General features: G+C 34.1%; 1 protein-coding gene across 3 annotated transcripts in view; it reads left to right on the top strand.

Annotated features, from left to right (window-relative positions):
• Positions 1 to 12,879, top strand: part of col16a1 (collagen, type XVI, alpha 1) — a 104,784-nt gene that overhangs the window by 74,759 nt on the left and 17,146 nt on the right. For all 3 annotated transcript variants that reach the window (XM_073821332.1, XM_073821333.1, XM_073821331.1), the window contains 16 exons: positions 116 to 190; positions 1,225 to 1,269; positions 4,925 to 4,969; positions 6,599 to 6,652; positions 6,744 to 6,797; positions 7,373 to 7,426; positions 8,630 to 8,674; positions 9,063 to 9,116; positions 9,440 to 9,475; positions 9,643 to 9,705; positions 9,966 to 10,037; positions 10,154 to 10,207; positions 11,120 to 11,164; positions 11,379 to 11,423; positions 11,819 to 11,872; positions 12,351 to 12,404. In XM_073821332.1, coding sequence (XP_073677433.1) covers positions 116 to 190; positions 1,225 to 1,269; positions 4,925 to 4,969; positions 6,599 to 6,652; positions 6,744 to 6,797; positions 7,373 to 7,426; positions 8,630 to 8,674; positions 9,063 to 9,116; positions 9,440 to 9,475; positions 9,643 to 9,705; positions 9,966 to 10,037; positions 10,154 to 10,207; positions 11,120 to 11,164; positions 11,379 to 11,423; positions 11,819 to 11,872; positions 12,351 to 12,404 — 849 coding nt within the window. The remainder of the gene's footprint in view (positions 1 to 115; positions 191 to 1,224; positions 1,270 to 4,924; positions 4,970 to 6,598; positions 6,653 to 6,743; positions 6,798 to 7,372; positions 7,427 to 8,629; positions 8,675 to 9,062; positions 9,117 to 9,439; positions 9,476 to 9,642; positions 9,706 to 9,965; positions 10,038 to 10,153; positions 10,208 to 11,119; positions 11,165 to 11,378; positions 11,424 to 11,818; positions 11,873 to 12,350; positions 12,405 to 12,879) is intronic.

The following is a 12,879-nucleotide window of genomic DNA, read 5'->3' as shown; positions in this document are numbered from 1 at the left end:
TAAATCTCAGTTTTGTCAAATTTAACCTTATGACTGGTTTTGTGGTCCAGGGTCACATTTGTGTTTCTCTTTAAATTCTTCAAGCGTTCCTTAATTGAAAACTGTAATTTTAAAGGGTAACAGTGGCCCATGCGTTGGTACACCAGGGATGCCCGGAATTCCAGGGACCCCAGGGATCAAAGGAGAACCGGTGAGAGATCTTGCTTCATTACTATCAGTGCTTGTTAGACAGGATACAAGAGCTTTGCTGCATCCTAACTGTTGCGAAGCTATCAACACAATACTTCATGATATATATAGCACACTCAAAATTCTATTATTCTGTCCCCAATTCTGTCCCAGATTTGTGTTTTCAGAGGCTCAGGAATAATCTGAAAAGATGGAGGGACACATTTATAAGCCTTATCATCTTGGCTCATAAATATTGATTAGGTGATGTAAAGTTTGCCCAGTTGTCCAAACTGATTTGCTGGAAGACAAGTCGGTGGGCGTTAGGCATAGTAGGATTACTTCATACCGCCTGCACGTTCATTCAGTCCACTGCTGATGCAACCAGTTGGCAGAGACTTCTGCTTGGTCTTAGTCATCGTAGTCAGCTGCTATTTATTTCAAAACAGAACCAAAACAAACATTTTGATTTAACACAGAACTCATTTCACATAAAATGTTAAGGCTACAATGTGGCCATCAACACAACACTGACTCTTCAGAGATGGCATGAATGCATTTACACTGCAGTTAGAGTTGCGTAACTAATTCTGTGAGATTAATAGGCTTTAAATAGGCATTTTTGAGTTTAGAAAGTAGCTAATGTGTTCAGAAACTAATCAAGTTACTGTCTTTATGAACGAGTCACTGAATCATTGGTTCACTTGATTCATTCAAAACCATGGATTCATTTAGTAATGAAACAGCTGTGTTTTTGAAAGGCATAAATGTTCTGTTGCAGCTTTGTTTGAAACTATTTAGGTCAGCAAAATTGAGGAAATACAAACTGTTTATTGAATTGCTGTATAAAATATTTGACCATTTTAACAGTTTTTTTACCATTTACCATTTTACCATTATTTTTTAGTAGTTAATCACAGTAAATGAACATGTTATATATGTATATGTGAATATATATAGTGTAAAATACAGATTATTATATAGCTACAGTTATAACGGTTGCTCTGCCTGCCCCTGTACGCTATAAAACATTATCTTTGACTGTGTTCATTGTAGGGTCCTAGAGGTGAGCGAGGACCTTCTGGTCAACCTGGAACCCCGGTAAGTTTCTATTTTAACAGTTACGCTTCAGATTGTCTGCTAAAAGGTCATTTCTTGCAGGATTACCTTTTTAGCCCTATTTTCTTAGAAACTGAGACAGAGTGACCCCAGATGGCTTTCAGAGTGTAGTCCATATCATAGAGAGATAAACCAATGCTGAGCCCTTGTTTCAGAAGTGCAGCATATGGGCAGTTGTTCTGCATGAATTGTTTAGTCACTAGCAGTTAATTCCACAAATGCAGTGTTTGTTTGTACGATCTATCTTCTTTTAGGTTTAGTGTTTTCAGTTAGAATGGACTAATAAGATAGAATAGTATATTCCTCTTTGTTGTGAGGTTAGAGAGGCCCCTACAGGTTTGGCCCAGAATTGCAGAATGCTTTTCAAAATAGTCCCTAACCTAATTTTGACATTTAAATGAGAGTTAAGACTTGTTGGCCATTTACACTTGTGTGTACTGGCTAGGGAAGATTGTTACTATAGACGATTAATACAATTAATGCTTTCTGATTTAATTTTGTTTTCATTTTTGATGTATATATATATTTACAGTCCTGTTCAAAAGTTTGGAAACAGTAAGACTTTTAATGTTTTTTTAAGAATGTTTTTATGCTCATCAAGGCTCCATTTACTTAAAATACATAAAAATCTGTAATATTGTGAAATATAATTACAGTTTAAAAATAATAGTTTTCTATTTTATTATATTTTAAAATTTTATCAGCCATTACTCCAGGCTTTAGTGTCACATGCTCCTTCAGAAATCGCTTTAATATGTTGATTTATTACTTTTATTATCAGTGTTGGAAAAAGATGTTTTGCTTAATATTTTTTTGGAATATGTGATTTCAGCATTTTATTTAAAATATAAATCTTTTCTAACAATATAAGTCTTTGCTATCACTTTTTATTAATTTAACACATTCCTTGGTGATTAAAAGTGATTTCGTTAAAAAAAAAATAAGAATAAGAATTTTTAAATGGGATTTTATCTTTATTTAAAAAAAAAATGCTGTTAAACTTTAAACTTAACCTAACTTTTTATTTAAAGGGTGTGTTTTTGTGCTGGTTAAGGCTTGTTAAGAATCCTGAAAAACATTATTACAGATTCCAACAAAGTATTAAGCAGCATAACTGTTTCCAACATTGATAATAAATCAGCATATTAGAATGATTTCTGAAGGATCATGCGAGTCTGAAAACTGGAGTAATGATGCTGAAAATTCAGCTTTGCATCACATGAGTAAATTAAATTTTAAAATATATTCACATAGAAAACAGGTATTTTACATTGAAATAATATTTCACAATATTACTGTTTCTTCAGTAATCAAATAAATGCAGCCTTGATGAGAATAAGAAACATGAAAAAAACATGAACTTATCAGGAAACAGAAAGCACTTCTGAATATATAAATGTAAATTGTGAATATATGGAAGTAAATCAAATTTTTTATATTAATCTGAATTCATAATTACAACTACATATTCATAATTGACATTTACAATTTCAGATTTATCATTTTTCAGATTTATTTGAAAATAATAATGATTTACATTTATATATTAAGGTTTTTATTGTTATATTTTGATTTACATTCATATATTCACAATTTACATGTGTATTTATATGTATTTAGATTCAGATATGTGTGTCGTGTTCCCACAGCATGCTAAATATTAAATATATTTATTAAATAAAGTTAAATGTACTTATCGTAAATATAAATAACAGTGATTTAGTGCGAGGGAAAACGATTATTTAAAAAATGTGTTGTCCATGGAATAATAAGAACAAAGTAAAATAGAAAAAGAAAATAAAAAGCAACAAACATAACAAACTCATGAAACCCATTGAAAGTTGCAGGGATGTGATTTTTCCGGATTAATCCGGAATTCCGGATTTTTCGACCTGAAAATGTACCTATGTCACGTATTTGCGACCGTTCGCAAATGGCGGATGGCGAAGTATGATTCCGGACCGCAAGATGCGTCCATGCGGACCGTGAAAGCTTTTGACATAATAATAATAAAAAAAATGCCAAACGCTATTTCTAATAAATACATTTATATCAAGCACACTAGGGTCAGCGTTTGGGTGCAATCTTCCGTGCAGTGAGGAGAGAAAAGATCGGCAGACAGATGTAGCTTTCAGTGAGTGAAAAACGTTGATGGAAAATGCATTATTTTGGGGTTACGTCGCAAAATATTGTAAATATATCTTTTTATACTGTATTTTTATACATATTTATATTTTAAACCACGACGGTGAGCCAATGGATATCACACAAGCAACGTGAAAACTGCATATATTAAAGTGAAAGTAAAAACAGCGCTTTCAGCATCTAATGTGCACATTCTCTAAGAGACAATGATAGACGAATATACTTCATATGCTGATATTAATTTACTTCCCTAATATTTCTCTTCTGCAAAATAAAAAGAAACGTATTTTGTGTAGGCTAAGGGTTTTTGAAAGTCAGTTCTTGAAATAAAGCTCTTCATATTTATTGATGACTGTAGTGTTATTAGGGGTTAAGAAAGACTAATTATTTCAGGTGGTCTTAAATGTGGGGACTGAAAGGCAAGAATTGCGATGGAACTTTATAAGGTTATCCATTGAATAAATATGAGCGCTGCGCGTTTCAAAGTCAGCTGCGGCGCTGCTTTGTGTATCATTCTGATAGCGCCTCCTGCTGGAAGAGAATGATCTGACATTTTTTATCAGCTCGAACGTCTACTGTTGTCAAAAAGACCAATGTAAACAAATCAGTCAATGGTTTTAAGCACCAAACACGTAGAGTTGTAAATGTTATCTGATGGATCGACAAGATCATGTGTTATACAAATTTAAACTATTAAGGCAATAAAATATATGTTAATTAATATAATACTTGATTGACAATAATTGTTTAAATTAATATAAGAATTGATACTTTTGACTCTTGAAGGCTGGAATGTGAATTTTATAATTTAAGAAATCTTTTTTGTTTTGGGAAATCTGCATCTCAATTGTAAATCATGCTTTTTACAGTCATTTTAATAATTTATTTATTTATTAATTAAATTTTGTTCAGGTCTTTAAAAAAGTATTTAAATGTGTAGAATTTAAGATTAAATATGCTGCAGATACCCTGGTCTCGCAAAAAAAAAAAAAAACATAAATAGTTTTTTATATATAATTGTCTGGACCTCGAGCCGTTTTAGTTGAAGACCCCTGGATTAGATGATCGATTTTGAGTGATTTTCCACTATGGCAGGATGTTTAAGCTGCATTAACATTAACTTACTTGTATTTGCTAACTATTAGGGATGCTCATTTCGGTTAATTTTCCCAACCAACAACCGCAAATCATTATCCGGGGGGGGGGGGGGGGGGGGGTGTCTTAGTATATTTTCCTGCTTTTTTGTCCTTAGCCAATCACATGCCTGAAGTTGAATCTTGATCCACTTAGCGTTGCACAGTGGATCACACAAATAGTTTTTCTGTGTTCAATTCTATTAGTAGTAGTACAGTTTCATCACACTTTACTAGTGCCAAGTATTCAGAACTGAGTAAAACAGGCTGCATGACTTTTATTTGGTTGTTTCTTGTTTGTGTCCATTATAAAGTAATATATTTCTAACTGTTGCTCTTTTATTATCACACTTTTATAGGGCAATATTGGTTTCCCTGGTCCTCAAGGGCCTCCCGGACTGTCCGTAAGTCAAAGCATGCCAACTCACGATCAGCTGAAACAAACACGAACAGAAGATGTTTAATTACCTCAGAAAAGCAGCTCATCTTCTTTCGTGAAATAGAACTGTTCCAATGCCGCACTTGTTCAATTATCTCTCCATAGCCATTGTGTATGTGCTGCTGACAGATTATTTTGCAACGGCATGTTTTAGCAGAGATTTGGGCTTGCAGATGAATTGAGTCTGAGCCAAAATGGATTTTATTTTAATTTTGTCCAGCGTTATGCTTTGTGAGCTTTATCTGACTTTCTTTAATTTGCTTCAATCGAATCTGTTTGAAACAACAAACTCAGCGGTGTAGATTTGTTGCAGGTTTTTTTCTTTTCTTATTAGCAGGGAAAAGCAGAAAATAAAGATTTACAGTAGGCCAGTGTTTTCCAAATTGAAATTTTCTGTGGAATTGATCCGCTAATAGAATGATAAATAACTGACCCGCTGAGGAGACTGTGCAGTCAGCAAGATTCAGGAAAATAACAGAAAGACATTGCCAAAAGAGACAGCCAATGGAGGGATATTTCTTTTCTTTTTTCTTCTAGCTTATTATTTAGAGATGAAGTCAAATACTCTCTCTGCTATTTTTGTTTAATGTGCAGAGACAACTGTAAGTGAGCTATTATCAAGTTCCTGAAGAGTCTAAACACTGGCTCTGTGACAGTTTCACAACTTGTTTAGAGTTTAGAATGGACTGCTTTCATTAATCATTCTTAAACTAAATTAAAGTTAAACTAGTGAGATCAAATCTTGCTAGACATGGCAATACACTTAATGGTTTAACATGCGTGAAGCAGGTCTGAGACTTTCAAAACTCACTGACGGCAACTTTTAAATTCATTATTATTATTTATGCGGTTTTATTTTTCCTCAAGGGAAAGTCTTTATGAAGTTAAAATCCGTTTGTCCTTGACCGTGCTGAATAAAATTTCCTCACAAAAAAATGTTGTTTTCCTTCCACAGGGCGCAAATGTACTTACTTTTTTTCTCAATCGATTTTGACTAAGGTCAATGCATTTAGAAAGAGTAAAATATTATTAGTATGAGAACAGTCTGTCTGGAAATATTATTATTTTGTTATTGTTTTGATCTCTATGTTAACTGCATAAAGAGCATTGACCTTGTATCAAATCGATTAAGTAAAAACTGTCAACCTTTAAGTGCTCTATGCAGGAGGATTTAACTGAAGGATTGTCCAATATGAGATTCAGCTCAGGTCCATGCCTGTTTCATTATGCATGCAATAGCTAATAGGCATGTTTTGTCCCGTGACTACGAAGGTAAAAACAATAACTCTGCATCATTTGTCTTTTCCTGGAATGCAGATGGCAGGAAGGAAGGATTCATTAATTCATTCCCCTTACTTTCAGCCCTCACTTAGAAAATAAATGCCAAGCTTTTGGCAGGTGTATTAACTGTTTTGTTTTGCTGTTAGCTGTTTAGATCACAATGATGTGAAATGCAGGGCTGTAAAAACAAGTATTCTCCAGCAAGATGTTGTTTAATTTAATGTAGCATTTCTTTCACATATGACGAATAGACCTAAGATGCTTGCATTTGCATTTTTGCTGGCTTTTTTGCTAAATTAATTTTTAATCTTAGGGTCAACAAGGTCAGAGAGGCACAGATGGACTTGCAGGACAGAAAGGTGAACAGGTGAGAACTCAAGAATATATACTAATACGGAGCTCATGGAGAGTTTGCTGTATTATTGTATTATTGAGTGACTGTTGTTATTTTTACAAAGGGTCCACCAGGAAATCCTGGCTATCCTGGAACCATGGGACCACCTGGACTCCCTGTAAGTGGTATCAATTCTTTTTTCCCATCTGACCAGATGCAGAAACATCATATATTATGTTGTATTAATGCCAATTTCTGTCATGAAACTCTAGATGAAGCAGTCTGATGAGTCGTTAATGCAAACTGATGATATTCACAGCATTAAATTACTTATCACAAGCTGATTGGTTCATGTTACATATGCAGCCAATAAGCTTGCTGCTTTATATTTAAGTGGCAGGTTAGCATCCACTAGAACATTTCACAGTGCTTTTAGAGTAACTCTGAAACCCTCCACCTCCCTAGCTCCACCTGTATAGATCTGCTACATCTGCTAGCAGTATGTTCTAAATGGTCTCAGAGACCATATCTGCATATGTATTGGCAGTAGCAAGTTCCTGTAGCAGTATTGATCTACAACAATAGCAATAACCAACAGCAGCAGCAATTCAGCAGTGTAGCAGATTTTTTCCGCCAAGACCAAATACATTAACATTGTCATATTCATCGCCATGCTAAAATCTTCCAAAAGTTGTCATGGTAGAACTGTTAATTGTTTAATTGGTGGGTTTAAATCATTGTTTTTTACCCCAGGGCCTTAAAGGAGAGCGTGGCACTCCCGGAACTGCAGGGCAGAAAGGAGATTCGGTAAGAACACACTCTTTAAACAATGCTAAAATTCAAGTGCACAGATTATTCCTTGGCTTTCAGTGGGATCTGTTTTAATGTCAATAATTTTATGTCATTTATCCGATCAAAAATACAGTGAAGCAGCTATATTGTGAAATAATACAAAATATAAAATATACACTACCAGTCAAAAGTTTTTGAACGGTAAGATTTTTAATGTTTTTTAAAGAAGTCTCTTCTGCTAACCAAGCATGCATTTGTTTGATCCAAAATACAGCAAAAACAGTAATACTGTGAACTATTTTTACAGTTTAAAATAACTGCTTCCTATGTTAATATATTTTAAAATGTAAATTATTCCTGTGATCAAAGCTACATTTTCAGCATCATTACTCCAGTCTTCAGTGTCACATGATCCTATAAATATTTATTATTATTATTATTATTATTATTATTATTATTATTATTATTATTATTATTATCAATATTTACAAAAAGTTGAGTACATTTTTTCAGGATTTTTTTTAATGAATATAAAGATCTAAAGATCAGCATTTATCTGAAATAAAAAGCTTTTGTAACATTATACACTATAACATTCAAAAGCTTGGAGTCGGTATTATTTTATTTGGGTGGGGGGTTGTAGAATTTATAGACTTAATACTAATAAATGTTTTTTGAGCAGCAAATCAGAATATTATAATGATTTGTGGAGGATCATGTGACTGGAGTAATGCTACTAAAAAACTCAGCTTTGAAATCACAGCAAAAAATTACATTTTAAAATATATTCAAATAGAAAACAGTTATTTTAAATATTACAAAATATTTAATAAATGCACTGTTTTTGATGTACTTATAAATAATAAATGTAGGCTTTTCTTACTGTTCAAAAACTTTTGACTGGTAGTGTATTACAATAGAAAACATTTTTTTTCTGTGATGGAACAGCTGCTTTTTAAAAACAACAGCATTTATTTAAAATAGAGCTCCATTTTGATCAATTTGATGTGCTTGCTGAAGTATTCCTTAAAAAAAATCTTACTGACCTGCAAACTGTTCAATGTTGATGTACTTATTGCACAAAAATACATACTTTCCAGACCACCTTATTATTTTGATTCTCCTTTGGGGTTTCAAAGCCATGTAGGAGCATTCACAAAGGAAATCTTATAATGACTTGGTAAACAGTGTTTGAAACTTTGCACTGTTTTTATACAGGGTCCACCGGGATCTGCAGGTTATCATGGACCAGTGGGCCCAGCAGTGAGTAAACATCCACTTTTAATGCCTTTATTTTTTTCTACTTCACATATACAGACTCTCACCTGAAGTCATGACCCTCAACAGCACTGCACTTCACTGCTTTGTCTTTTTTATCATTGGCTTTTTCAAAACAAACCCTTATGTTTATCTTGGATGGCTAATAATCATGCACAATATATATGTTAGAAGCCAGATTCACTTTTGTATTCTCTTTGTGAGTAATAACTCAGATCAAACAAACAAGCTTCAAACATTTCATAGATTCATTTTCAAAAACTTAGGAAAACATTGATTTTTGTTCTTTCCTTTGATTGTCTTTCTCATGTAGATTCAACATTGTTCTCACAAACTCTGACAGTGTTCAAAAATATGTTTCCTTGACTCACAGGGTCCTAAAGGGGAAGCTGGAACTGCAGGACCCATGGGACCAAAGGGAGAGCAGGTATGGAAGCATGCTACTGATATAGTGTAGACAAAATTAGTCTCTTTAAAATATGTTTCTGTATATGTCATATCTCTTGATATTGCATTCTCATGATACCTTATTACCCTATGTAGAGCAAGATGTTCTGTTTGCGTCTTCAAATTTACAAGCCCAAGATCTAATACGTGTGCTAAACATATACCTGTTTTTTCCCCAGAAAATGAATATTTATAACATTGTGTATTTACTTAGTTAATTCCCAGGTGAATTATCTTCATTTTGCTGTTATGATTAGAATTTGCAGTGCGCATAATAACACTTCTTCCGTCTTTTGTTTACAGGGCTTCCAAGGATCCCAAGGATTCCCAGGACAACCGGTGAGAATTCAGTCATTACCAGTCATCTTTCAGTCATCATTTCCCCCGCTGAAAATGTCACATTATAGATATAAAACTGCAATTAATTTTGACTTTAATTCTGAAATAATCTCTGAATATGCTAATGGAACAAGCCAGATGTCTTACTGTTGCCTTTGTGTCTCCAGGGTCCTCCAGGTTTCCCAGGAAAAGCAGGTTCTGCGGGCCCTCCGGGACCAAAAGCTGAGAAGGCAAGTGACAGTACTATAATGCATGAACATGCACTGATAAATGAAATTATACAACATAGTGACATCCCTCGCTCATGCTGGAAATAAATCCTTGTATGAGCAATGACACTTGATAAATGACTCATCATTTGCATTCACTTACGGTCACTTTCACGAACAAGCGTTCTGACATACTACGCTTTAGTCATAAAATGGCTTGACTTGTGGATTTTATATGCATTTCAATCATGCACTCACCTTTACTTTATCTACTCCCTTAGGGTGCTGCTGGAATTCAGGGCCCACAGGGACCCTCAGGTCCCCCAGGATCATCCGGGGCCCCAGGCATGCCTGTGAGTCTCAGAATCCTCTGGATAGACATATTAATAGCATTAATAGCTATGTAGTCTCTGTACACAATTAAAACTTTCACAAAGTAATCATATTGTTATGCATTTTTTTCTTAAAGGGACCACCTGGAATGGAAGGACTTGATGGCAAAGATGGAAAACCAGGGATAAGGGTCAGAAAATATACAAATATTATAACCACTTGTATTACACCACCAGTCAAAAGTTTTTGAACAGTAAGATTTTTAATGATTTTTATTAAAGAAGTCTGTTCTGCTCACCAAGTCTGCATTTATTTGACGGCAAAAACAGTGCAATTTTGAAATATTTTTACTATTTAAAATAACTTTTTTCTATTTGAATATTTTTAAATGTAAATTTTAGCATCATTACTCCAGTCTTCAGTGTCAGATGATCCTTAAGAAGTCATTCTAAAATGCTGATTTTCTCTTCAAGAAACATTTTATTAATATTATTATTGTATCCATGTTTAAAACAGTTGAGTACATTTTTTAGGATTCTTTGATGAATAGAAAGATCCAAAGATAAGCATTTGTCTGAAATAAAAAGCTTTTGTAACATTATACACTATATCATTCAAAAGATTTTATTTGTTTTTGGGAAAGAAAGTATAGAAATTAATACTTTTATTTAGCAGGGATGCTTTAAATCGATCAGAAGTGATAATAAAGACATTAATTATGTTACAAATGATTTGTATTTCAGATAAATGCTTCTGAACTTTCTATTTATCAAACCTGAAAAATTCTACTCAACTGTTTTCAACAGAATAATAAAAGTGTTTTGAGCAGCAAAAGAATATTAGAATGATTTCTGAAAGATCATGTGACTAGAGTAACGGTGCAAAAAATTCTTTGAAATCACAGGAATAAATTGCATTTTAAAATGTATTCAAATAGAGAATTTAAATTTTTTTTACTGTTTTTGTTGTACTTAGGATCAAATAAATGCAGACTTCTTTAAAAATCTTACTGTTTAAAATCTTTTGACTGGTAGTGCATATTATTCCTAAAACTAATTCTAATGACTATTTCTAACTGTGTTTTATTCTCACAATTCCACAGGGTGAGCCAGGAGTGCCTGGTCCTGCTGGACTCAGAGGAATCCCGGTATTAACAGTGCCATATTTTTTTTTTTCTTCGTTTTCACTTTCCAAGTTCTTGTAGATTTTACCAGTGGCACATGAATAGCAAAATCAACAGTTGGAACAAAGACTGAAACAAAGAACAAAGTCAACTTTAATTGGGCATCTCTGAGGAGGAGCTTGACTTGACTTTTCTGTGATTGGAAAAGGCTTACTTGTATAACTGTTTCTCATTCCAGGGTTTCAAGGGCATGAAAGGACACACAGGTCTCCCAGGAATGAAAGTACGAGCCTTTTCTTTGAGTTTCATAGCCTTTTTATTATTTCTATTTGAAATGTGTAGTGCATAAATGAATAAAAAATGACTGTTTTCCATTGATCCTGCCTGTAATGTTTTTGATGTTCAAATACTTTCTCTTAATGAGCAAAGACAACTGCAAAAGTGTAAATATTGCATTTTCCTATTGTTCTGTGTGTCTGAATGGCCCTGCATGCCAACTTTGAAGTCAGTCTATGGTGTAAGTTTGAAAAAAGACAATTAGCTATTCCAAACAATGCGGAAACTTTGTGGAAACAATCATCCATTTGCACACCACAGTTCACATTAATCTGTCTTTTTTCATATCTCTTTGTCTTTTATTCTACATCACCCCTCTCTCTTCTTCAATTCGATCTTTAGGGAGAAAGAGGACCTCAGGGACCTGCTGGAGCAGCGGGAAGGCCTGGTCTAGAGGTAAGATGTCTTCTATTAGACACATTGCACTTCACTTTAAATGGGCTATAGATTTCTCTACAAATGCTCTGTGGATTTCAGATAATGAAAGAATGCTCTGAAAATAAGTGTCAGCACCCTTTGTGCAGTAACATACTCCAAACAAACACAGATGCAAATTCTTGGCCAACGTATTGCAAGCGTGTGATCCCATTGTACATACCTAATGTGTGTTGTCATGTTACTATGGAAGTTACAAACCTCAAAACCTAAAGAAGACAGTTGGCTTTTTTGCCAAGCCATTTCACTGTTCTATTTAAACAGAATAGGCTATAATGTATTCAGAAGTATTCTCTTTAAACAGTTACTCCATTAATTAGAAGACAGTTAACACTTATGTCCATAATATAATGTTATATGGTTTTCCTTTGTGGCAATGTTGAGAATGCAACTTACACATGTCTTGATAAGTAAAATCTTTTTTTTTCTTACATTTCAGGGTGATCATGGTCCTCCTGGACCACAAGGACCACCTGGAGCTCCAGGACATATGGTAAGTATTTAAAATATCTCTGTACATATGCACTACCATTCAACACCTTAGGGTTAATAAGATTTTTTCAACATAAGCTCATAGGAAATATGCACCTCTATATTGATTTCTGCAAAACTGAAAAAAAAACAAAAAAAGTACCTATATGCAGTGGTGTAGTGGTGCCTGGAGAAGTAGGTATACGCTTCATTTATGAATTCCCGTGGGGTGCGGGAGACGGATCGGCGCAGGCACATCGCGATCATCAAATATATTTCAAAGCAAGCTGGCGCTACGGTCCTGACTGCATCATCACTAACCAAGTTTCCACCCAGTTTTGTGATATTTTGTTTATATCGACAAAGAGAATATGCGTAGAAAAAATTTGCTGACTCCAGCCTGTTTCTATCCAACTGGCATTATGGTGTACGTGACGACGTCATCCCTGAAATCCGAATTGTCCGTGAGTTTTGGTGTATTGCAAATAAAAAAAGTT

This window comes from Garra rufa, chromosome 17, assembly GCF_049309525.1.
Source record: "Garra rufa chromosome 17, GarRuf1.0, whole genome shotgun sequence".
In the NCBI taxonomy this organism is placed as follows: domain Eukaryota; kingdom Metazoa; phylum Chordata; class Actinopteri; order Cypriniformes; family Cyprinidae; genus Garra; species Garra rufa.
The sequence above is the reverse complement of the archived record's forward strand: the minus strand, read 5'-3'. Positions and strand labels throughout refer to the sequence as shown.